Genomic DNA, 25,073 nt, shown 5'->3' with positions numbered 1-25,073 from the left:
CCCTCTCCTGCACCCCTCCCCGCTCCACCCCGTGTGCACACTGGCAAGGAGGAACTGAGGCAGAGCTGCCTGACCTCAGCCTCGAGGGCTGGACATCACTTCTGGTTTGGATCCTCCGCTCAGCCCCCGGGAACCTGGAGTCCACCTTCCCAAGCCATGGCCTCACTGGGAGTCCTGGCTGGGGGCTGTCTGGCTTCAATTTTACCTCTCATATTGCATTTCAGGCTGTGGAAAGCATTTCCTAACTGCTTGTGCTCAGCTGGTAGTGTTCCTGCAGGAGTAGCTGAATCCCCCCAGGTGGACCCCAGAGCAGTCCTGGTGGAGTTGCCCCAAAACGGACAGTTGTGTGCACACAGCCACTGACATCCCACCACCCGTCCTCTTAATGCAAAGTGTGAGTCATGCTTCCCGATGACTGCATGCAGAAACTATTCACAGCAAATAAAAACACATTTATCAAGACATCTGTCTGGGTAGTCTTGGCTGTAAATAGATCCTGTGGCAGTAATTTGTATGTCTAAGCAACTATTCTCTTGATGGACATATAATCTGCTCAAGAATTAATTGGCCAGTGTACTTGGGAGCCGGCCAGTTGTAAAGGGCCGCTGGGATGTCACAGACTTGTAGATGCCGTGGCCGGGAGCAGAGGGACTCCATCCGGCCACCAGGAGCTGAACAGAGTGTGCCAGGCTTCAGGAAGACAGGTTAGGAGGGAACCCCAGGGCCTGAGTTATGTGCTGTGCCCCAGAGGAGCACCCCAGGAGGGTGACAGGACACGGTGCCGTCGCAGGACTGCATACAAGGTGGGGAGCAGGAGGGCTGCGCCCAGTGAGAGCTGAGCTAACAGAGCAGCTCTAACAAAACCTACAGCTGGACGGGAAAAGCCACCCATAGCGGCTCCGAGTCTGCACAGGCAGGTGGAGGGGAGGCTGGAAGAAGGGGGACCTGGAATACGCATGTGCCCCGGTGGGCCGCCTGTGAACCTAAGACACTGTGGACCTGTTTCTATGGAAAGAAAGAATCCAGGCCCTTTATTATCAGAAGTAAATGTGTGATCCTCAACAACACTAGAGTTTCAAACAGAAGTACAGATGCTCCTGGATTTGCAACTGGTCCACCATGAGATAGAGCCATGGAAGCCGCAGACTGTGGACGAGGAAACTGTTTAACCGCCCCCCCCTTGATGCCCCAAAGCCTTGGGGATTTCCTGTCCCGATCTCCAGTTCCCAAGATAAACAGGAAAATCAGCAGCGAGGTTAGCATGTATGAATTTAGGGCCAGAGATTTAGCTCAGTGGTGCCGCTGCCTGCCTCGAAAGTGCAAGGTCCCAAGTTCGATTCCCGGTACCAAAAAAAACCAAACTATTAAACAATTTAGAAATCTAAAATATCTATCAATAGCATCAAAAAATCTGGATTTATAATTTGAAATCTAATAGAAGGTAAGACCCCACCCCTGTACACTATAAAACATTATTGGGAAAAATTGTAAACAAGATAAATAAATGGGGGAATATTCCATGTTCTGCAGCTGGAAAACTCAATATTGTAAAGGCATTATTTCCCCCGAACTACACAACACAATCATATTAAAAACTCAAGTTTGTGTTGACACACAGAAATGCAAAAGGCCAAGTCTTGGAGTGGCAGAACAGGAGGACGCTCATTCTCGAAATCCAGGCCTTCCTGCAGCAGGACCCTCTTCGTGCAGACTGCCGGGCTGAGGGGCTGGGACAGGGTGGCCCTGCAGAGCCGGTGCTGTGTCCTGGACACAAACCAAGTCGGAGATGCCAAGGGGAGAGGCGGAGCAGCGAGGCTCTGAGAAGGCCGAGCCTTTGCCGGCAGACTAGGCGGCACACCCAGCATGGACTCCAGCGTGGGCCCGAACTTGGACTGCTGGGAGCCTGGGACCAGGCTGGGAGCCACCACCAGCACTGGGCTGCTGGACTGTCCGGACTGTCCGAAAGGAGGACGGATTCCACCCACCGAGACGCGTTCTTCCCGGCAGCCGACCTAAGACTGCTGTTGCAGCCCGGAGCTTGTGAACAGCTGCTTCCTGTGGAATCTGCAAAGCCAGCTTGGTGTTTGCTGCCGCTGATGCTCTGACACGGGGCGGGACTTGTGAGGCTGTGGATCCCACAGCCCCGAAGCCCCTCCCCGCCCCAGGACGGCAGTGCTAAGGCGCTAAGGCGGGCGGACCCCAGGGCTGGTGAGGCGAGCCTGCAGGAGGAGTCACGCTGGGGTGCGGCAACCGGCACTCACAGGCAGCCAAGCGGGCCCTGCAGAACTGAGGCTTTCTGTCACTGCTCTTTACTGGCTCAGCCCCGGCTGACCTAACCTCACTTCCTGTGGATTTCTTTTCCTTTCAAGTCTTGGGCACATTTAAGTTCAGGAAATCTTTTCAAGAACAAAAAGCAAATTCACCGAAGCCTCACAGGAGGGAGCCTAGGAGGAAGCAGCACTTCCTGTCAGAAGCATGCAGGGGTTGCCTGGGGCGACCCAGGGCAGGATCTTCTGGAAGACGCCCAAGCGCTCCCCCAGGCACTCGGCCCTGAAGGCAGGGCTGTTGGTGCAGAAAGCTCAGGTCTAAGGCAACAGGAAAGACATTCAGATGACAGAAAATACACAGGAGAAGAAGAGGATGCTAAATAGAACCTCTCCATCCGTCTCTCTGGCAGCCCCGGAGCTGGGCACCGCTCACTGTAATGTACGAGCGGCTGTGGGAAAGTGAGAGACAGGCCCACGTGGAGTTCCCGAGAGTAACGAGTCCGCTGCCAGCGTTAGCAGATGAGCCCAACTGGATCTTTGAATGAAACACTTAGAATGTGATAACACACTTGGACTCACATGGCACCCTCCCGGAAACTCGGAGAGCGGCCTTCCCCAAATCGCTCATCTCTGTGGCCGTCCTGGTCAGGACTACGGAGCCCGAGCCTCCTGGGAAACGCCCAGAAAGAACACTTGATGAATGAATCCTGTTTTGTCTTTTGCACTCTGCAAGGGGCTGGGAACAGCAAGGGCTGAATGCGGAGACACAGCAGGCTGGGTGTGGTGGGCACTGCCTTGGACCCGTGTCTGGAGCACACTTATCCTCAAGCCAGGAGCCGCGTGAGAGCAGCTTGAGCCACAGGGAGGGCCCGGGCGCCACTGGAGTTGCCGGGAGTCCGGGACTCTGGGCCCAGGCCCCCACTGCTCAGGATGGTGAAGGCAGGCTCTGGCCTGCTGGCGTCTCTGGCTCCTCCTGCTGCAGGCACGGCACCCTGGGCTCAGAGGGCCTGAGTGGACACTGGCCCCCCCTGCTCTTGCTGTGTGCCTGGACCCGCTGACCTTCCTGGGGCTCCGTTTCTCTGTCTGCCGAGCAAGGCCCGGAGCAGAGCTTGGGTGTGAGGTCTGGGAGCCCTCGGCTCCTGGCCGGGCGGTGCCGCCTGTGGGGCCAGCGTGCTGGGTGTCAGTGGGGCTGGTGCTGAGGAGAGGGCGAGTCGCAGTCTCGTGGAGAAGCACTCAGGACCTCGCACCCTCGGCTGCATGAACCTCTCTGAGCTGCAGTTTCCCTACCAGGAAATGCAAAGGCAAAGACCGGTGGGGGTGCTGCCGTGATCAGGGGCCGGGCTGAGACCCGCAGAGCTGCGACAGGCACAGCCCAAACGCCCAGCACCCTCTGCAAACTCCCTGACCGGACAGAAGTTAACTCAGAAACCCGGACAGGAGCAGGGCACACGGAAGAAAGCCCCAGGCGTGGACTCTGGGTGCCAAGGCTCCCAGTGGACCACACAGCCAGAAGAAGGCCCAGGGCACTGACAGCGAAGATTTGCTTCACCGTCGCAGCAGCAAATGCAATCTCTCCACACAGACCAACCAAATTACCAGTAGGATGAAAAATCAATACACCATCACTTAGAGAGGTGATGCCTGTTCCTGCAACTTTCCAAAATGGTGACACTAAGATTGGTGTTCGGAGTCCTGGACCCATCTTGGGAACAGGGCTCTCATCTGGGGATGCATGATGGAAATGCCACCCCCTGGCAGCCTTTTTGTAAAATTCTTTATTATATGGATTTCGGCTTTAAAATAGTCATATCTTGAAATTAAAAGGCAAAGATACCAAGTACTTTAAGGGCAAGAGACCATCTTAGTCATCCTTTATGATTTCCCTAAGATCATAATAGGAATTTTAAAAATGCTTGACAGATTAAATTAGGTTTTATAAAGGAATCACACATTAAATCATAATAATCACATATCATTATTATAAAAGCTCACCCCAAAATAATAACAGTGTCAAGAGAAATCCAAACTAATTCCTAAGAAACTCAGTGAAACAGAAGTTCCAGGCCTCATAGAAATCCATCACGTTCACGCCTGTTCTGACATCAGCCCTGCTGCCTGGGATATGAAATCAGCCACGCGAAGAACGGATTAGCGCAACGCCATGCGCTTCTCAGAACCCTAAAGGGGTCTGCGTTGAGGGAAGACTCGGAGCGGTGAAGCTGTCTGACCGGCACCTTCGGGGTGACAGCAGACAGGACCCTCATCTTGTCACTGCGCCCGCTGGGGTAACTAGAAGCGCGGCCCGCCGCACGAGGCTCTGCTGCTCCTGCCACTTCCGCCCTCCGTCACCACAGAGCACCGGGCGCCTGACTGGGTAGCGGGCGGTGGCTGTGCGGTGTGCGCAGGGCCCTGGCGTCACCCGTCACCCTCGAAGACAGCGGGGCGTGGACGCCTGCGCCCGGCCCGCTGCTGCACCCGCCCCGTGAAGACTGCGGCCCACAGCCGGCCGCGCCAGCCCTGGGCGAGCACCCACCTTGCTGCACGCAGACCGGCCTGTCGCCGGGGACCCAGCCCAGCGTCCCATTGGGGTGCTTCAGGCACAGCCTCTTCGTGGAGCCCTTCAGCTTGAAGCCGTCCTGGCAGTGAAACCGGGTCACCGAGCTCTCGAAGAAGACCCCTCCGCTGGGGGCCCGGAAGCCGTTCTCCGGGACGCCGGGGTCGGCACACACGCGCAGTTCATCGAGCCCTGCGTGACAGAGGAGAGGCGCGTGAACTCACCCTTCCACAGCAGACGCCGCTGTCCCTGCACCTGGGACCTCGCCAACCTCACGGCCCCAACGCCCAGACGCCTATTTCGCCGCATGCGGGGTCTCCTGCGTGGGCCAGGCCCCCCCACACGCGCCCGGCAGAGCAGAGCCGCCACGGGCTTCACTCTGTCCCCAGCACAGAGCCGCCTCCTGTCCCCACGAGCAGGCACCGGGCACCATGGGCAGAGGAGACCCAGGCCCACCCGGGGAGCGAGCGCTTGGCTCCGGGGCACCAGGTGTGGGACGAGGTCCCGTCCGCCAGGCCCAGCTCGCAGAAGGTCCCCTCCCACCCTCTGTGCCCTGCATCCCCCACTGGGCCTGTGAACTCCGCCCAGCACAGGATGCCGTCCCCAGGCCCTTGTCAGCGTGCTCTCCTGGTGCAGACCAAGGGGGCGCAGGAGGGGAGGGACCCACGTCTGACAGGTGTCCATACTAAGCGAGAGTGGATCTCCCATCAGGACCAAGCACCTGTGCCCGCCCTGCCAAGGGCACTGAAAGCCACTGGTGACAGCTTCATTTGTTTGAGGGAGACACCGCCCATTGCCCAGGGCTGCTAGATCAAGAACGGGCAACCTCTCAGCGTGCTTCTTTGTTCAGTTTTAGACAGAGTCTCACTGTGGAGCCCAGGCTGGCCTGGAACTCCTGGCAATCCTCCTGTCCCAGTCTCCTGTGGGCCAGGATTGCACGTGTGCACCATCACACCCGGCTTCATGCGTCCTTTTAAACCTGAAGCACTGAGGTGGCAAGATTGGCAACAAGAGCCCGTGCCCTGCGGGGTTCTGTGCTCCCAGAACTCTGCAAGGACTCGCTCCCTGTCACTGCACTCCAAGTCTGGCAGAGCAGTCTCTGCTCCAACAGTACTGGGAGGGGGGCACACGTGTCATCAGGGGACTGTGGAGGAGCAGCAGGTGCTGCCTGGGGTGGGGTGAGCCCTGGGAAGGTGCCCAACTCACCCTTGGGACTGGCAGAGGCAGCGCCGGATGGAAGCCAGGATGGCGGGTGGGGAAGGGAGAGACAGAGGCGGGTCCCATGTGGCTGTGAACTCTGGGGCAGGGACTGGACCCCTTCTACTCCTCAGCACCTGCCATTGTGTGTCGTGCTTGGGTGGCCATTCCACAGGTGCTGCTAGTGAGGGCTGGTACATGGGTGGAGGGCGGATGGGCTGGTGAATAGGTGGATGGGTGGGGGGTGGGGCGGATGGATGGATGGATGGGTGGGTAGATGGGTGCATGGGCAGAAGGATGAGTATGTGGCATAGATAGATAGGTGGAAGAATGGCTGGATGGATAGGTGAATGAATGGACAGGGGGATAGGTGGACAGGTAGACGGGGTGGAGGAAATGAGTGGACAGACGCATGAGTGGGCAGATAAGTGGATGAATGGATAGACATTGTGTATGGAAGGATGGATGGATAGATGGGTGTGGATGGACGGGGGGATGGGTGGATGAATGGAAGGAGCTGTGTGCCAATTACTCTGCTGGACCCATCCGGCAACTCTACCTACAGCTCTAGTAGTTCAAGAAGTATATGTGCTATATTCTGTTGGAGACCACTGTGGTCAGGTGTTAGTATCTATCTGTCTAGTGTGTGACACAGGCTTGAGAAAAAGAATATATTAGGAGACAGAACTAAGCGAGAGAAAGCGAGGGGCCAGGACGACCACTGACAATGCAACCGACAAGTTGCTGGCCAGTCTCAGGCACTGACTTTTATTGGCAGTCAACTGGGGTAAAGGTGATGTGGTTTCTACGGAAATTAATGTAAACAAGGCTCAGAAAGGATAAGAGTGCTCGCTTCAGCAGCACATATACTAAAATTAGACAGGACAAGACAAAGCATTCTCAAATTAGGAACAGAATAAAACAAAATATACGACTGTGATTAGAACACTGTCCTTCTAGTCTGAAGGTTTTAGTTGTGGGAATGGAATTTGGGTTCCAGTTACTCTGGCGTCACCACGTAGGCTTCAGCCGGACTCACTTCTATAAACAAGCCGACTGTGGGGTTGGCTCTTCACAGCCTGCCTCGGCGGGATCAATAGTAGGTCCTCTGCAGTATTCCACAGGAAGAAAAGAGGTGTGCGGTGCTCCCTGCAGCCACCTTCTCTTCACTGCCTCTCGCCTCCCAAGCGGAGTGGTCTGTACTGGAACTTTCCACAACCTCCTCCCAGTCCACAGCCCAGACACCAACCCTCCTTCTCGCAATATGGAGCCAGAGGTAGGACTGAGTTAGGGCTTGGGCCGAGACACCTGCACCTTCCCCAGTGCCTACACATACACACACGCACACGCACACACATGTGAACACAGTGCATACATGCACACCTGTACAGGCACACACGTGCAGGCATGTGCACATGCACACTCTGGCCAGTCACCCTGCTGACTGCTGAGTCCTCCCAGCAATCATGGCCCCATCCTTGGCCACACAGCCATTCACTCTGGAGCAGGACAGATAATTCTGGGAGGGCTGCAGACTCATCAGGGAGAGGAGGGAATCCATCAGGACATGACTGCTGCACTCGTAATAAATGGTGACTCTGTGGACGCGTGGACTGGGAGCCACAGGGTTTCCTGTCCCCCTGCACTCCCTTCGCCCTCTGGCAGAGCACCCCACCTGCTCCCCCTGCCCTTGACCCTGGCCAGCCGCCAGTCCCCGGCCTCGCCGTGCTGATCTGCAATACTCTGGCTGTGGCTCCAGCCGTCGGCATAGCAGAGGGGACGGGACGAGCGAGGACAATGAGGACAGGATGGTATGAGAAGAAAATATCTTTCATTCTGGACAACTAATCCCATCGAGCAAGATGGTAATTTTCTGGGGCCATCAGAGTGCAGATCCCTCTTTTCACATTATCTCCTGGCGGATCAATTCCCAGCCTGGCTGTTTTCTGCAGTGCTGTTCTGTCAGTGTCCTTAACGAAGGTGCTGGCCCCATCACAGTTCATCTGTTAAGGGCCAGACCGGCAGGGGGCAGGGGAGGGGTGGGACGTGTGTAGCCCATTCAGGTAGCCACACTCTGAGGACCTAAGTCCAAGGTTTCTCTGGTGTCTGGGTCAGCATGGCCCAGTGGAAGTGGGAGGCCTGAGAACAGGGGGCCGAGTGGGAAGAATCCTCTTTCTACCCGGGACTGTCTGCAAGTGGGGACAGGGCTTTCCTGCCCTTGGACCTGGGCTGTGGCAGAACTTGCATCAGTTGGCTCTCCTGGGGCTCCAGGAGGTGGAGGGGGGGAGTAGAAAGAAAGAGAGGAGAGAGGAGAGGCAGCAGCAGATGAGAGAGAGATACACAGAGATACGGAGGGCAGATGAGACAGATGACAGATGCGGACAGAACAGGCCTGGGTCTGTGGACATGGCTGTCTTCCTGTTGGTTCTGTTTCCCCTCAGGGCCCAGACCCCAAGTCTTCCTGAGAGGAGCTGGGCACTCAGGACACGGGGTGTCTGTGCCCACCCCAGGGGACCCGGGTTCAGCACAGCCCCGGTGCCAACCATGGCAGCTCTCTGCTCACATCGCCCTCCATGTTCCTGGCACCACCCTGGCCGGCCCTGGCTTTCCTGCCCGGTGACTCAGGTCAGGTCAAGGGCAGTGCTGCAATTCGAACTCGGCTCACAATGGCAGCCTGGGTCCTCTCACCCCAAGCCTGTGAGTAACAGGGACTGCAGGGCCCTCTCCCCACATGGAGAGCCCACGGCCCCAGTCTGATCAGGTCACTGTGCTCCAGCCTGGGCACTCCCCAGCCTGCAGGACCTCCAGCCCTTCCCCAGAGCAGCCTGAGACATCTTTGCACAGAACCATGGGGATGAGAGTGTGGAAGCCATCCGGGGCCATTATAACTGAGGGGCCCTATTCCAGGAAGGAGGAGTGAATTAAATGCAGGGAAAATCGATCCAGAGCTCGGGCTGGGTTTCCATTCCTCTGTGAGCTGCTCTAGGAATCGCTGGGGGAGAAACAGAATATGGACACCAAGATTGATTTTTATGCACTGGCTCAGTGAGAGGGTCCTGGGGCTGACGGGCAAGGGGCGTCCCTGCAAATGTGGAGCAGACATCTTAGCAAATACTAAGTAGAGTCCAGAGCAGCCGAGCTCAGGCACAGACAGCAGGCTGACACCGCCAGATGAGCACACCATCGAGGTCTTGCAGTCCAACCTTTGGCTGCAGCGGTCAAGGGCCTGGCCCCACCATCCTGCTGCTAACTGTCATTAACTCTGGTCTCCTCCCAGCCTCTTCTGCCCTGCATCAGTCTGAAGCAGATGCAGATCTTCCCAATGCCATGAACTCTTTAGGCAAAGAACACATTAAATGCATTTGAGGCCTGTGTCTAGGAAGGCAGGGCTGAGCAGACAGATGGCCACCCGGGTCATCTGAACGATCCTCACGGCTCCTGGAGCGAAGCCTCCCGGCCCACTGTGTCATTGTGATTAGCTCACAGAGCCTCCATGTCACTGAAGACACCCGCAAGCCTAGGCGGCTGCCCAGATCATGGCCCTCAGCAGTTCTGGAGCATGAGATGGCCCTGGGAGGTCACCACCAAACCCCAGAGGGCAGGCGCAGAAGACACTTGGTCCTGCAGCCCAGCATGCTGCCCCAGGGCTGGGAGAGTAAGGGGCCGCGTGGCCGGCTGGAGGACGCTCTCCCTCCACTGCCCAACGCCAGCTCCCACGGGCTGCTGGCAGTCTCTTCCTGGCCACCAGCAGTTCGGAGGGAGCTTTGAGCCATCCCACTAGCAAACCGTCTCCGCTTCGGGCTGCTCTTATTCCAGGGAAGGAGCCACGGCTCCACTAGAGACCGAGCTTCACGTGCTTCCCAGGGCTTGCAGAGGAGGGGCCGAGACTGCTGAATGAGCCAGGGCTCAGGATCTTCGGCCGAGCCCCCTCCCCAGCGCTCACCCACTGCGCCCACCTCCCACTTCCCCTCCCCCCGCAGAACCACCTGGGCTCATTTTTCTAAACGAACCTGGGTACCGAGGTCCTATCCTGTGCAGGTCGAGATAAACGTCCAGAAATTATCTGAGGTTGCATTGTATCTCTAACAAGCCATCCACCACAAAAAGGGGAAGAGAGGCAACATCAAGGAATTTGCATCAGGTTAACCTGGGTGCCCATCAGGAGGTCCACCACCAATGCAGAAGGAGGTGCGGGTGGCTGGGTCACACGGAGCACCTGGCACCAGGCTCTCCAGCCCCTGCCTGGCGGCTGACTGCACCCGGCTGCCCTCACCCTGGTCACCAGCCACAAGGCTCCCAGCATCATCCCAGATGCCTGTCCGCCTCGACAGCAGGGGGGTTCCTCCTGCGTCAGAGTCTAGAGAGTCTATGGAAGACTCGGTGCCCAGAGCTGCAGTCCCCTGCCTAGTGACAGGTAGTTCAGGGGTACCAGACAGCTTCCAGAAAATGCCCCAAGGCCGATAATGAAATGGGGCTGCCCGGACACCTGTCCACAGAGGCGGGGCAGGGGACTCCCACGCCAACCCACCGAGGAGCCCTTGAGCACACTGAGGCCACACTCTGAAGTGAAATAAACAGGACACACACGCGTAAATACCGAATCGTTTCTCTGCTGTGAGAAACTGAGAGTGTAAATAAGGATCAGCATGTATAACTGATACTGTGAAATAGGAAGAAAAGGTCTAAAGACATAGGGGAAGTGGGAGGGGCAGGGAAAGGGAAAAAGGGAAAAGAAAAAAACATGAGAAAAGGAAAAAATGGAAACAGTCTCTGTAAATAGAGAAGGATGGAGGGGTGAAGGGAGGGCAGGCGAAGGGGAAAAAATAAGAACCAAGATGCATTATGCAAAGGTGCAAGGTCCCCGTGATGAATGTAACTGTATTGTAGACCTAAAATGGACCTATTGGTGGGACTTATGGGAAAAAAGAGAACTAAGGACAGGAAAACTATAATGTTTGTATATTTATTCCTTGCTGGGCTCTGGGGGCAAAGGAGCTGGCAGCACTCGTTCAGCAAACAGCAGGGACTGGCAGTCCCCAGCCTCGAGCCCACAGCCAGGGTGTACAGCAGCCTGGATCTGCACGCTACGACCTTATTTGCAGAGGTCTTGAGCCCCACTCTGCAAACTCGGCGGCACAGAAAGAAGTCAGTGTGCACCCTGCACAGAAGCGACAGTCCCGTGTGCCGCAGCTCGGGTTCGTCCCTGCACACTCGCTCGCTCACAGCGTAAACGACATTTCTCTCAGTGGGTCCAAGAACTGCTTTCGACCCCTCCCACTTTGCTGTATTTGACAGCAGTTACTTCAACAGTGTCCTCCACGCTTCCGGGCTTGGGTCCTGGGGTGGGACTGCATGGTCAGAGTCCCACTTCGCTGCTTTCTAGCTGTATAACCTTGGGTAGTCACCTAACTTCTCTGTTTGGAGTTTCTCTGTTTACAAAATTAATACTGTAAGAATAGTACCCATTTCCAGGGCCACCGAGACACCACTTGGAAACACCCGAGCCTGTCCTCGCTCCTAGCTTGCTCTAGTTAAATGTATTTGAAAATGACTGTTGGACTTGGGGACAACAAGTACTTCTAATCAGAGCCCTCGTCTTGGCCCAAGCGGCCAGAGGTGACGCCGGCCTCCAGGGGCCTCAACTCCGAGGTCCAGCGCAGCAGTCTCCAGCAGAGGTCCAGGGACCTGACAGACACGTCCATCTGTGCTCCCCCTTGGGGTGGGAGTCCAGCTCCACGTGCATGTCCCTGCCTGGGCCCCAACCCGTCTCACCCACCCAACCACAGACACGATTGGAAGACAGACAGAGAGAGCTGAGAGCAGACGAAGAGGCTGGAAATCAGTGTTTACTAGGAGACAGCACCAAATCTCAACAGCAAGGAACCTGGAGGAAACGCCAGTTTCAACAAAGGAAATCAAAGTTCCTAAATTAAGGTTCTTGTTTGCCAACTTAGGGTTAGGGCCTTCCATAATCAGCGTATTATCAGTTATGTGTTTAAGGGTCTCTGGGGGAAAGAAAGGAAGCTGATTGCCGTTACCACTCATTGGGCTAAACAGACTTCTCGCTGCGGAAGCTGCCTCCCTTGGGAAGTGCCACGGAGAACCGCCAGGAAGAGAGGCTGGCAGGCCCTGCAGTCCTAATCCTGCCTCCCACAGCGTGACTGCTGCTATGACAGCAGCTGTACCCTAATGAGACCGCTCCCGCCCAGCTTTGCGAAGCCAGGCGAGGGCTCCAGGAGGGCGCCCACGCTGCCCTCCCGGAGGTGCCCGGCCCGGGGGTGGGCATAGACCCGACATGCACTCTGGATCTCGGGCGGCCAAGCAGAGTACGCGACTCTGCCCGAGAAACGCTGAGGACTCCATGTTTCAAGAAGCGGCAAGAGGTGAGCGTAAAGTCGGCTCCATCTGAGCAATGTAAACGCCACAAAAATAAGACTGAATGGCATAATTTAGACTTGATTAAAACGGATAAAGACCACAGATGAGGGAGTCATAACCATCCCCACGTGACGCCAGAACTGATATTTTCCCCTATTGATTTAATTCGCTTTGATTACCCATTACTCCTAAATCCTTACACTCAGTTTCAGCTCCAGTGAGACTATAACAATGCTAACTCGCAATGCAGTTTCACTTCGGTCTCAGGATGCTGTTGCGGAAAAGCCTGCCTGGCGATACAGAATTATTCCAGACTGCAGTTACTATGCGAGAAACAGAACCGACCCGCATCTCCTGGAGGCAACACCAGCACAGAACACACCGCTCAGGAGTCGGAGCAGGAGTCCTCCACCTGCAGGAGCGCGGCTGCGGGAGGCCTGGCAGCCCTGTGAAGGTCAGGACCGCCATGAGTGGGCACGCAGAGGGTTTGGGACACGGAGTGGCGTGGGCAAAGCTGTGCCTCTTTTCTGAACAATCCCTTCGGGGTGCAAACGAGGTCCTGCCTGGCTGGCTCCGTGACCTGCACGAACAACCCCATCTTTCCACGTTTTAATACCCTATCGCTAGAGGAGGCCAGTGGTGGTTCTGGGGTCCCTTCCGCTTCTCAGGGAAGGGTTATTCTGCTGCTGGCTACAGAGGCGGGCCCTTGATCTGGGCCTGAGGCAGGCAAGGAGTGGCGAGTGGCGGGAGCAGTGTGTAGGGGGAGGAGCCGCGCCCCTCTTGGGAGCTGAGAGGAAGGGGCTGGGCTGGGCTGGGCTAGGCTGGGATGGGGCCCACCCCAGCCCCTTCCGGGACACAGGGACCCATTTCCTCCCACCAGGCCCCTCCAAGTCCCAGCACCTCCGGCTGGCCCAGGAGCGGGAACCACACCCTCAAAGCGGGTCGGGAAGAACCCGCTGCTGACCCGGGAGTGAGGAGCATGCAGGTCAGTGTCACCGCAGCTCAGGACAGGAGCCTCAGGACTCTCGTGGGTGAGTAACAGAGACAGACGGGGGCTGGTGTGGGCTGCTCAGTCTGTTTTCGCCTACATTAGTTCAACAGGAAAACCGGCACTGTCCAAGCCCTCTGCCCCCAGGTGCAGCTGTCTGTGGCTGGAGCCACCACTGTGGGCACCACTCCTCGGGGTCCCCAGGATGGCACCCACAGGCCTTTGGGTTGAATGTGGCAGGAGAAGTGATTTAAACAATAGTGTACTTAAGTTCCACATCTTCTCACCCATCTCCTTTATGGGGCTGTTAAAGTCACATGGGATCTTCATAAAATATCTGTAAACTACAAAATAATGTGCAAGACTAGACACACAGAAACTCTGCAGGAGCACTGCCCAGACGCTATCCTAGGAACAAATGTTAGAATGCACCTAGGCGACGTCCCTTCCTTTGCAGATGAGAAGACTGAGAACAAAAGTTCTGAGGCTGAGCAAGACGAGGAAGCTCTGAGCACAGCAGGCTCTGACCCAGGCCTGGCAGGACCAGGGCTGCTCAGCTCTGCCCACTGGGGACGGCGCTCGGTGACCCTCCTACCGGGGCCCTGCCAAAGCCACCTCCAGGGAGAGGTCCGCAGGCTGGGACATAGAGGGTGGCATTTGAAAGGGCTTCCTTCTGAGGGCAGCAGTGAGTTCACGCCAACTTGGAGACACGCGAGTGCCTTCTGGCTGTGAAGACAGAGGGACATCATTCTTCTGATGCACAGTTGTTTTTCTTCCTTTTCCGATGAACCATGAACAAAACAAAACTCATGCCAAAGAGCAACAGGGCTCCAGGTAAGAATCAGAACAATAGGGAGCACAGAGCTAGGCGGTCCCCGTCCCTCCTGAAGATCCCCCCACCTGTGCCCTTGCCTCCTCATGGCTTCGAGGGCCCCTCACCCTCACTGGGCTGACCACCTCCCCAGCACCAGCTCTGTTAGCAGAAGGGGCCAAGTCTTCGAGTCTGCAGAGGCAGCAGAGCCTCCCCAGGGAGGTGGAGGGCGCAGCAGGACCCACAGGTTCTGTTCACAGCCAGAGGCTGGGCTGGGGGCGCCCAGGACTGGGGGCTGGGGAGGGTGAACAGGAGGAGGGTGGAGACCTCCCAGTGCCACTGGGCTGCACCGATCTGAGTTCCTGGACATCTCGGTCTCTCCTGGTGGTCTCTACTTGGTCCATACTTGGTGTGGACAGGGAGGAGCCCTCTGCGTGAGGATGGACAGCAGCTGTTTGGAGGACTGGTCCTGCTGGAGAACTCCCTGCTGGGTCTCTCGCTAGCGGAGAGTGCGTTGACCTTGTTTTATGTGTTTGCACATTTTGCCATTGAAGGGGCAAAACACCTGAGGCCCACAACGTAAAGGCTCACAGTCCCTGGTCAGCTGGCTCCAAGACAGAAACAGAAGCCAGAAGGGCCTGGGGGCAGAGGCATCCAGGAAGCAGAACGAGAAGGGAGGAGCTGGCGATGAGAACGCAGCCTTCCAGGTCCGTCATGGTGGGGTCTGGATGCCCCCAAAGCCTCATGCCAATGAGGATGAGGTGGGCTTTCTTTCTCAGAGGCAGCTGAATCTGGAGTGTGTGATGCTGGGTTAAGGGCATGTGATTACTAAACCACTACAGGAGAGTGAGTGGTTTGTCCCTGCCCTAATCCCGCCAATCCTAGTAAGATAAAAGGGGCAGAAAGACGCTGTTAAATCTCTCTCTGCCTTTCTCCTGTGTGGGCACCATGTTGTTCCTCCTCTTTGATGCCTGTTTGCCATCCTGCCTTGGAGCCAGCTGATTATGGACTGAAACCTCTATGAACTATGAGCCAACAAACCCCTTCCCCTCTAACTTGGCGTTGGGTATTCTGTCTCAGCAATGAGAGAGAAGAAACTAACACAAGGTCTCACCCCAGTGAGCTCCTCCCACCAACTCAGTCAGCCAAGAACTCATCCTCAGCTGAATCCAAAGATGAGTGAGGTGCCTTCCAAAGGCCCCAGCTCTGTGCTCCTGAGGCTCTGGGGGACACTCAAGACCGTGGCCGCTCGGCCTCCCGTGGCCGGTGCACACCCTGGAGCTCCTTACTGTCTCCATCTGGCCACACAGGAACTCCAGGCCGAGCCAGATGGCACTGAGTGGGCGGGGGCCTTGCAGTGGCCCGGTGACATTCCAGAGTGCAGCCTGAGCAGGGTCCCTTCATTGTCACTGGGTCCCCTGCCCCGCAAGGCCATCCCTCCCCTCTGGGGACATCTGTGGGCAGTGCCTCCAGCCAAACAGGGTGGTCAGTGGTGTAGACAGAGCAGCTCCGCAGCCATGCTTGGCCCTGCCAGGGTCACAGCTGTGACACGGACCTCGGAGACCCCGATTCCCGACATGTGGGCAGGCAGCCCTTCCTCAGAAGCACCTGAGAGGGGCAGGGGGCTAAGCGACAGCAACAATCCATTCAAATGACAAAGTGCGCTGAAGCCACTAACTTCTGTTTTTAAGACTTCCCAATCATTACATGTTAATGACTATGGGACAATTCCCTGATTTACATGAATTGAAGCAATGATTTTTTTTTTTTAACATGGGAAAAGGATGCAGGAACATGAAAAAAAGAACGAAAAGAAATAAGCATTAGCTGTGTTATGTAGGATTGAAGGCTCACGGGGGACTTTTATAATCCTCTCTGTGAACACTTATAATCAAGAAAAAAATGCTAGTTTTCTTTTAAACGAAACCAGACACACAGGAATGTGAAGCTGGGGCAGGTGAGAAGTGTAGCCATCAACAGGCGCACGCGGCCCAGAGTCAAAGCCTCTGAAGGGCAGGCAGGCTCTGGGCGGAGGACGGGCCCTGCTGGGTGCCACTGCAAGGAGCCTACAGGTCACACAGCAACCCAGCGCCCCCAGTCCCCTCCTGCTCCAGGAGCCGGTGGCCTCTGGAAGCTGACTGGTCTGCAACCCGAGATCGACTGGCCAGCGGAGACACACACCGAGGGGCCACCGGGGCCTGCAGCCCCGTTTCCCAAGGCATCATACCAACCAGAGTCAGCAGGGCCAGGCAGGGGCTGCCATGACCCTCGCGGAGAAACCACACAGAAGTGGGCTGGGGAAGGAGCAGCGCCTGCCGGGCCACGGGTCCCACATTCGCTGTCAGGGGGGCTGGCTGGTTTGCACAGGACGGAGGGGAATCAGAGACACCACCAGGCCCAGGACAAATGGCCTCCTCCTGAGCTCGGCTGGCACTGCCCAGGATGAAGGGAACTACAAATGAAGCCAGATCATCTCCAGGCGGGCGGAGTTCCCTGCTCCAGGCGACTTCCACCCTTGTGTGTGGTCTAAAGGCACCAGGCAGGTGGAGGTGCCGTGCGCAGGCAAATACGAGAGCAAGTTAAGATGCATTTGAGGAAAACTGTGTTACATTCCTGTTTGCACAGAAAGAGACACACCGTTTGGCCTGCTCTTCCCACAAGAGAGTAAAATCACCAAACCCTGGACACAGAAGCAGGTAAGTCTTCGGTTCTCGTCTCCAAGGCAGCCTGCACTGTCATAGCCAGAAAACGGGACAAAGCAGAGAACCCAGCCCTGTGGACCGGGTAGAAGCGGGGCTGGCACTGGATTTGTCAGCTTCCTCTTACGGCTGGAAGCAAAGCACCAAGCTTCCTGCTCCAGGATCAGCTGCTGGCCGATCTGCTGTAAGCTCAGTTCCCTCCCAGAGCGTGGCTCTGCTACTACGCCACACCTCCACCTGCACAGCTATTAATTAGCAGATGATGGGGCGGGAGGAATCCTGTGCTCCATTTGCATGGCTAATGGCTCAGTATGGGAATGGTTGCCTGGAATATTTTACACCAGCCGATTTGAAAGAATGTATGATTCTGGTTAAATTTAAGGACCCTGGATCCTGCAAGCCATATATTCATACCTCGAGCTGCCATGCGAATGGGATCATCATAATTTCAAAGTTCGATGGGGAGAAAATGAAGCAGCTGCTATTTAATTTTTTATGGAGCCTACAATTTGTCTCATTAGCTGGCAAATAGGATAGGCTGGGAACTGCAGGCTGCCTGGGCCTCAACTCCATGAGAGAGAAGAGGATCGAATGAAATCACTCCCCTGGGCTTTCTGGGGACAGGCCAGGCAGGCTCCTGGCCTGAGTCCTGCTGCCAGGCCGGTTCCATCACCCCTGGGACACTTCACACACTACAGGGGACCTGGACTCACCCTGTCTGCCCCCTGAGCCATGGACCCCAGAGGCAGGGGCACCTGGGTGTCAGGAAATTCTGAACGGCTGTTCAAGAACAATTTGAGCATGAGAGGAGTGGTAAACTGAGGCCCATGGGCAGCGTGAGGTGGGGCTGCCTCAGTGGGACTCGAGCAGAGCCTCCACTCTCGCTGCTCAGTGTCCCCCTCAGGCCTTGGGCGGCCAGAGGGGAGGACCCAGCAGTTCCCAGTCACTGTCACTTGGTGACAGCCACACAGCCTACTGGGGATAGCCAGGCGGCCTGCCCAGAAGGAGACGGGAGAGCCGGGCTGTGCAGGAAGAGCTCGACCAGCCCTGGGCCTGCCTGCTGGGAGGTCCCTGCCAAGGCAGGCCAAGGGGGTCCTGAGCGTTGCACGTGTCCTCGGGACGCGGCAGCTTATGCTTATGCCAAGAGGCGATTCCTGGTGCTCACCAGGCGGCTTCCGCTGAAGCAGCTGGCCATGCCAGAGAGATCAAGCACACCTAGAGCTCGGAGCCCTGAGCCCAAGGCACTAGCCTGAGGTGAGGTGAGGTGAGGGGCTGAGCTCAGGCGAGGCCAATGAACCCACCACGCACGCAGCCCTGCCCACGCAATGGGAGAGGGGTGCAGCTGAGGATGGGGAGAGCCACTTCCGGGCCCCAGACCTGACCCTGTGTGTCTCTTTTCCGTCCAGCCTTGCTTTGGACCTGGATAACAAAGCTGTAAGGGTAGCGGTTTCCTGGGCTCTGAGAGTTGCTCTAGTACATGACGGAGGCTGGCGGCGGGCTGGGAACCCATCTGCAGCCAGCTGGCGGAAGTGCAGGTGTCTGGAGCAGACTCTGGGGCTCTGTCCTCCAAGTGTGTGCACTGAAGCCCTGGGGCCAAGGCAGCAGAGGAGAGGCGTGACCTAGACCCAGCGTGCGTCAGAACATGGGGAGCTCTGGCTGTGCGGCACGTGGTCTGTACCTCTGCCCACTGCCGAACCTTTGTGTTTCCCCAAAACCAGCCTCCAGCCTGGTGAAGCAGGGAAAGCAATGCCTGCCTCCTGGAGCAGCAGGGACGGAGTGAAACACCACCCCAGCCAGCGCACACCGGCACGCAGGCCCTAACCTCGCAGTGCAGCAGCGGTGGGGCTGGATTGGGGCTGCAGGGTGGGAGGTGGGGCAGACCTAAGGGAGGCAGAGGAGCCAGGCGGCCGTGCGCATCTCCTCCGGGCAGTCTGGTCCTCCGCTGGCTGCAAACGTCCTCTCCAGATAGCAGCGGGCTCGGGCGGCTTCTGTTCAGAATGGAGAGGAGACATGGGGGCAGGGGTCCAGGGCCAGCCCTTGTTTTCTGCTATTCTGCAGTCCTAGATAAATGTTCCTTTGGGAAAGTTGCCAGCCAGTCAAAGAAGAAAGTCTTGGAGGACAGATCCGATGGCCAGGGCGGCTGCTCCTTGGGATGAGACCCTGAGGTTTAAGAGGTCGAGCGCAGGGGAGGGTAGCCGAGGACCCCTGTCTGAACTAAAAGCCCCCTCTCCCGGAAGCAGGGCCCCCAAAGTGGAGAGCAGGGCTGATCTGCAGTGCACTCTGGGAGGAGGGGACAGGGCAGAGCTGAGAAGCTGTCCTGCTGCGGGCTGGGAGGGCGGCCCCAGCTGTTGAGCCCTGAGTGCCAAGCCCAGGGGACACTGGTGGCCAGGGACAGGTGTATGCGGGCTTGGGAAGAGGGACAGAGCAGTGGCCCACACCTGCCAGGGCCTGCAGAAGCCTCAGGCTGTGGCGTGGGAGGACAGGCTCAATCCCCAGTGCCCAGGGAGCGCGGAGGCTGAGGCCCCTCTCCACGCCGTACCCACAGCCTGCGACCAGGGCTCGGGATCCCACTGGGTCCAGCTCCCTGGGCTCGGACCCCCACCCTCACCCACCTCCATGCTGCTGGCCAGGGGGAAACCTGGGTGGAGGACGGGGTGCAGGTGGGACCGGTGCTGGGTCCCTGTGCCCCACAGCTGCCCTCGAGAGAGACCTCCCAACTCCTCTGCTTCCCGGGAGGGGCAGAGCCAGAACGCACCCACCAGGGCAGCGCCTGGACCACCAGGGACAGGACAAGCTGGGCCGGGACGCATGGCCACACACCGCATCCAGCACAGGAATCCGGGCTCAGGAAGTTAGGCCTCAGGGTCACAGGGTCGGCAGGTCACCAGCTGGATTCCAGTGCTCCTTCTCAGTCCCCTCCATCCCAGACTTGTCCCCACCTCTCAGGACCTGGGTGAGAGGAGCTTGGAGCACAGCTCCTTCCCGTGGGCCTCAGTGCAGGCAGGAGCACAGCGGCCCTGCCTCCCACCAGGCTGGGGACCCCAGAGCACACCAGTCCCCGACCGTGCATTCGGGATGAGACCACACTGCTCCCTGAGAACAACTTCCTCCCTGGCAAGTCCCTTCCTGCTGGACTCTGACCCACAGCTCCTGCCATCAAACTACATTTCACACATACACAGCCACCTGCTGGGCAGGCCTGGCTCCTCCCGAGTGGCTGCGGGGCAGGGGCCTGCGCAAGCCCCGGGCCTGAGGCAGCCGGGTCTCAGTCCCATCCAGCCCTGCTGCCTCCGCAGGGCATCCTGGCCCAGTGAGTCACTGTCCTTCCAGAACCACACAGAACCAGGTGCGTCCTCTACAGGCAGTGGTGAGGATCAGAGGAAAAACCTGACACAGGGACATGGGCTTCCCTTTGTCCCTCCTCCTCCGGAGACAGTTGTCCTTCAGAAAACTGTCTGCAGCCACAGAACGAGCTATTTTCATCTCTCTGTATCCCCAGTAAATATTCCAAATCTGGAAGGGACAGCAGGGCCCCTGTGCCCTGCATGATGTCCTCACGGACAGAGGGGTGGCCTGTGCCTGTGAAGAACCGTCCTCTGCACGGACAGCAAGACGGGGAGGGCAGCAGCTGTGCCCTCAGCATCCTGGGTGCGCACAGACCTGGGCACAGATGTCCGCACACAGAGGCGGACAGCTGGCTGGGACACAGGTGGGGCTGGGCTTTGCCTGCTGACGGACAGCTCCCCTAAGTGGGGAGGAAAGGGGCAGCAGGACAGGAAGTGGGGCGTCCAGGCCTCAGCTCTAAGCTCACCTGCAGAGGGTCTGAGAGCCCCCCCTCCAACATGAGACGCATCCACGCCAGAGCTGTCCAGGCTCCCGGGAGGAGGGGTCTGTCCTGTGGGGGCTCCTGCTTACTCTTCTGAGTTCCCCAGACACTGCTCTGCAGCCTGATGTGGGCTGAAAGGGTCCCAGGTTCCCCAGGGGCCTTTTCTCTGTGGCTAGACTATGGTGCATCCCTGCCAGACCTGCCCTCTGCGAGACAGAGCCAGCGTGTGGCCAGCCCTGAGCACCGCTACCTGCTTTGCTTCCACAGCCACGGGGGCTGAGAAGCGCAGTTTTCTTGCTGCATCCCTGAGTGGGCCGGACCCCAGCTGTGTGGCAGGCAGAGGGGCCACGGTGTGGCCTTGCGACCTCTGCAGACGGGGCCCGAGGAGGAACCTGGCTTGCACGTGGGGCGGCTGGGATCTTTCAGATTTGCATCTGTGACCCACACCCTGCTGTATGAGGGTCTCTGGCAAGTGGCAGGTGCTCGTGGACCCTTCTCCAAACAGTGCTGCCAAATGCACGAGACAAAACGCAGGGGATTGTAAAGGAGGCTGGTGGTGCTGAACACAGTACCCAGCCATTGTAAATGAAGAGATCTGTGGCTCAGTGCTGTTGGCGCTTTCTTATCATACGGTGCTGATAGGACACCACTGCGTCTGGGTCCCCGATTTCAAAGCCTTGAATTAACACGCTGAGGCTGTGAGTCACTAGCAACCCCAGGTGATGTGAAGACACCTGTGATCGCTGTTGGTGACAGAGTCACAGGTGCCAGGTTACTCTGTCACTTCTCACCCCATAAGTTAAGGAAATGCTAGACCTCAGTGAGAGAGTGATGAAGATAATTGTTTCTCGTCTGTGTTTACCAGCCTCTTGGATCCCATGCAAAACCCTCCCTAGACTGAGTTCGTGAGAGTCCACGCTCTGCTTATAACCCAGGTTGGGCCTGGAGCTGGGGCAACAGCGAAGGCCCAAGGCCTTGTGTTCTCAGTTATGACTCTAGGACATCCTGCCCCGTGTGGGACCGACAGGCTCCTCACTGGCGACTGTCTGCAGCGGACAGCTGGGACCCGAGACCAGAAAGCAGTGGGAATGTCACTGCAGGAAGGCTAGGGGGTGAGTGGCCCAGCTGTGTGCATGCAGGCATGTGCGATGTGTGTGCAAAGCATGTGTGCAACTCCCGTGAGGCAGGTGTCCCGGACTGCCTCAGGAGCTGTGCATTTACCAAATCATCTTGAAATTATTGGCTGTGGATCTACCTGCCTGGCTAGAGTAGGCTTTTCATGAGCACAGAGCATGTTTTATTCATGTGTGTGCAACTGGAATGGTATTTGGAAAATATTAAACTGTTGTATTTTTCATGCCCTTCTAATCGTGTTCCCTGCAGCCTTCATATAGTTACAGCGGGGCCTTCCCCAGGGGGGCTGTGGTGGAGAAGGGCACCGCCCCTCCTCTTCTGGGGCTGAACCTCAAGCCAGGGAAGGAGGAGGAGAGAGGTGGGGGAGGAGCAGGAGGCTGGGGCAGCTGCTCCCTGTGGCTCTGGGACAGGTTCAGGCGGACACCGTGCCGTGTTCCACACATCACAAGGCACACAGACGAGCTTGTGCCCTGCAGGCTCTGACCCGCACAGGCTCTGGGCTTCTGGGTGGTGGGGCTCCGGCGGAGGATGTAGGAGGCAGCTGGGGACAGAGCCGCAGCCTGCGGCACAGATGCTGTGCAGAGGGGACTCCACAGCCACCGCAGGCCACTGTGTGCCAGGTGCCATGAGGAGCTAGTGGCAGCTTTAAGAGGCAGGGCCCGTGGGAGGTCACCAGATCAGCTGGGCTGTGGCCTCGAAGGGGCCACGGGACCTGTGTCATGCTCTGACTTCTATCTGGTGATCTGACTTCCCTCCTGCACACGCTGCCACCATGGACCACCTGCCATGAGCCACCAGGAGTCACTCGCATGAGGCCACCTGGTCTTGGAGTTCAGTCGCCAAAACTGTGAGCTAAATAAACCTCTTCTCTGAAGGTGCCTGACCTCAGGAACAGTGGTGGGAGATGGACCTGCAACCCCAGGTCAGGGCCGAGATGCAGACCTCGGGACCAAGGGTCGGCGCTGGCCAAGGACGCCGAGGTCCTGGTGACTGAGACACTGGGGAGAAGAGCCCAGGGCCAGCACGCCCTCCCCTCGCTGCCTGCTGTGGGGTCTTGGGGCCTCTAGGGCCCAGATGCCCCTTAGGAGAGAGGGAAGGGGCCATTTCAGAGGTGGGAGCAGCCAGACAGAAAGCCTGACCTGGATTAGCCTGTCCTGAGCTCACCTGGTCAGCCAAGTGCCCGAGGACCTCTCACCACCTGCCATTCGAGGGCTGCAAGAGACACTGCTTGCTCTCATCTTTGTTTCTGGGCCACCGAAGGCAGCATGGACGTGCCCCTGCTTGTCCCAACTGTGATCCATCCCCACCTCCAACCTGCGAGCAGGCAGCAAACGCTCAGGAGGGGAAACCGAGCCAGGCACACAGGGAGCAGGGACATCTGACTGGGGCCATGAAGAGAAAGGAAAAATAAGGACGCGTGGATGGTGGGAAGGGCAGTGGCTCTGGGCCACGCCATGAGGCCACACGGCAGCTAGGCGATCAGTCACTAGCTCAGAGATCTCACTGGCAGAGCCAGGGCACCAGACTACTCCCCACAAGCTCCCATCCTTGTGGCTCCCCAAGACGTGTGGCAGAGGCTTAGGCCTTGGTGTAGGAAGAATGAGTTTCCCCCAGACACGGGACCATAGCACAGTGGCACCTGGCCTGTCCTCTCTGGAGAAGTCCCCCTAGAGGACGCATCTCCAGGGGACCAGGAAGGACCCAGCTCTGGCAGGGCGGTGGCCTCAGACTCCAGATGGACACGATGCCATCTGCAGACCCTGGGCATGGCGGGGGAGAGGCAGCCAGAGGCCTCACCTTCCTGCCTGGCCACGACCCCCTTGCCTGCCCGGAGACTGGGGGCCGCTCCTGTGTGTCCTATGACACGATCCACCCTGCAGCTGCGAGAGGAGGTCCACACTTCGGCTGGAACAAGGGCCACCCTGTCACAGGGGCGACACGTCTTCCCCCGAGGACAAGGCCCCTGTGCAGAGGTCTTTAAAAAAATAAGCAAATGAATAAAAGCACATTTAAAGATAAAAGAACTCCCCAGCAGCAGCATCTGACTGAACTTAGCTGTGAGAAAAACTGAGAGCATAGACTCCGGGCTGGGTGGGGCTCAGGGCACAGCGCTTCCTGCGCACGGCCTGGTGGCTCCCAGCACGGGAGGAGGCGGATAGGACGCTCACAGGAGTCCCGAGAAAGGGGGCTCAGAGCCCCTCCCGAGCTCCCTCTGGACCCCCATGCCCTGGGACCTCATGACCCACTCCTGGGGACAGGAGACAGGGGCTTTCCTGTGGGGTGGGCCACGAGGCTGAGGGTCCCACTCACCACATCTGCAGCTCCACACCCGCCCGCCATGGGACCTCCACACGTGGGGAAGCAGACGGGCTACGGGCCAGAGCTGCAGTGGCAGAGCCACGTGCGTGCCGGGGACTCGGCTGGGTGCCACTGAGTGGCCTCTCACAGGGAGCTGCCCTGGCTTCTGAGGTTCGCACGGGCCGCACCTGCTGTCAGACCCGCCCAGCTCTCAGCTCTTGACACCTCCTCCAGGGGCGCTTCAGGTGGACTCCATCCCAGAAGCAGGCTCTCGGCCGGCTGGGCTCCATCCCTGGCCTCCAGGGCCCCCTCTCCCTCCTCGCCCAAGATGCAAGGACAGAGCGCTGCACGGTGACGATCGGTCACCGGTAATGCCTGTGCCCCAAACTGGCATTTTACCTCTGCTGCTGCACCTCAGAGCCCGAGTCACACGCCCACAGGCAGGGGTGAAGGGCACGCTCTTCCTGCATGCACACCGCCACAGCTTACTCTCGCTGCCGTGGGAAAGCAGCCACATTCATCCTCATTGTCACGCTCACTGGATTCCTAGCTCGCTCTCAGCCGGGAGGTTCTGCCATTTCTCCACTGCCACCAGTAAATTAAAAGCACGCTGGCCGGCAGCAGGGAGGGCTATAGAAGGGCATGACTCGAAGGGCTGCATTTCTGACGAAACCACAGTCCACACACGGCTTTCTCGCTTCACAGTTAAGAAATAAAAGTTCTCTGTTCGGAAAATTGCCCAGGCCTTCCGTCCCTCACCTGGTCCATATGCCTTCCAGGTTCTGCTGAGATAGCTTTATTCTTTCCTAAGACCCTCACTGCCTATTTTCATCAAATTTTAAGTCTTCACCAAGGAGATTCAGAAAACAACACCCGAGAAAATAAAGTTTACGCTAAGGGAAATAAAACAGGTTAGTTGAC

The 25,073-nt window shown here is 57.8% G+C and overlaps 1 protein-coding gene across 2 annotated transcripts in view; it reads right to left on the bottom strand.

Annotated features, from left to right (window-relative positions):
- Susd4 (sushi domain containing 4) overlaps positions 1 to 25,073 on the bottom strand; it is a 68,582-nt gene that overhangs the window by 24,421 nt on the left and 19,088 nt on the right. For both annotated transcript variants that reach the window (XM_004867465.4, XM_087209846.1), the window contains exon 3: positions 4,801 to 5,013. In XM_004867465.4, the coding sequence (XP_004867522.2) occupies positions 4,801 to 5,013 (213 nt within the window). The remainder of the gene's footprint in view (positions 1 to 4,800; positions 5,014 to 25,073) is intronic.

This window comes from Heterocephalus glaber, unplaced genomic scaffold, assembly GCF_053883595.1.
Source record: "Heterocephalus glaber isolate CG9 unplaced genomic scaffold, H.glaber_assembly_v1.0 deba00001067, whole genome shotgun sequence".
NCBI lineage: Eukaryota > Metazoa > Chordata > Mammalia > Rodentia > Bathyergidae > Heterocephalus > Heterocephalus glaber.
Note: the sequence above shows the minus strand (reverse complement) of the source record. Positions and strands in the feature narration are given on the sequence as shown.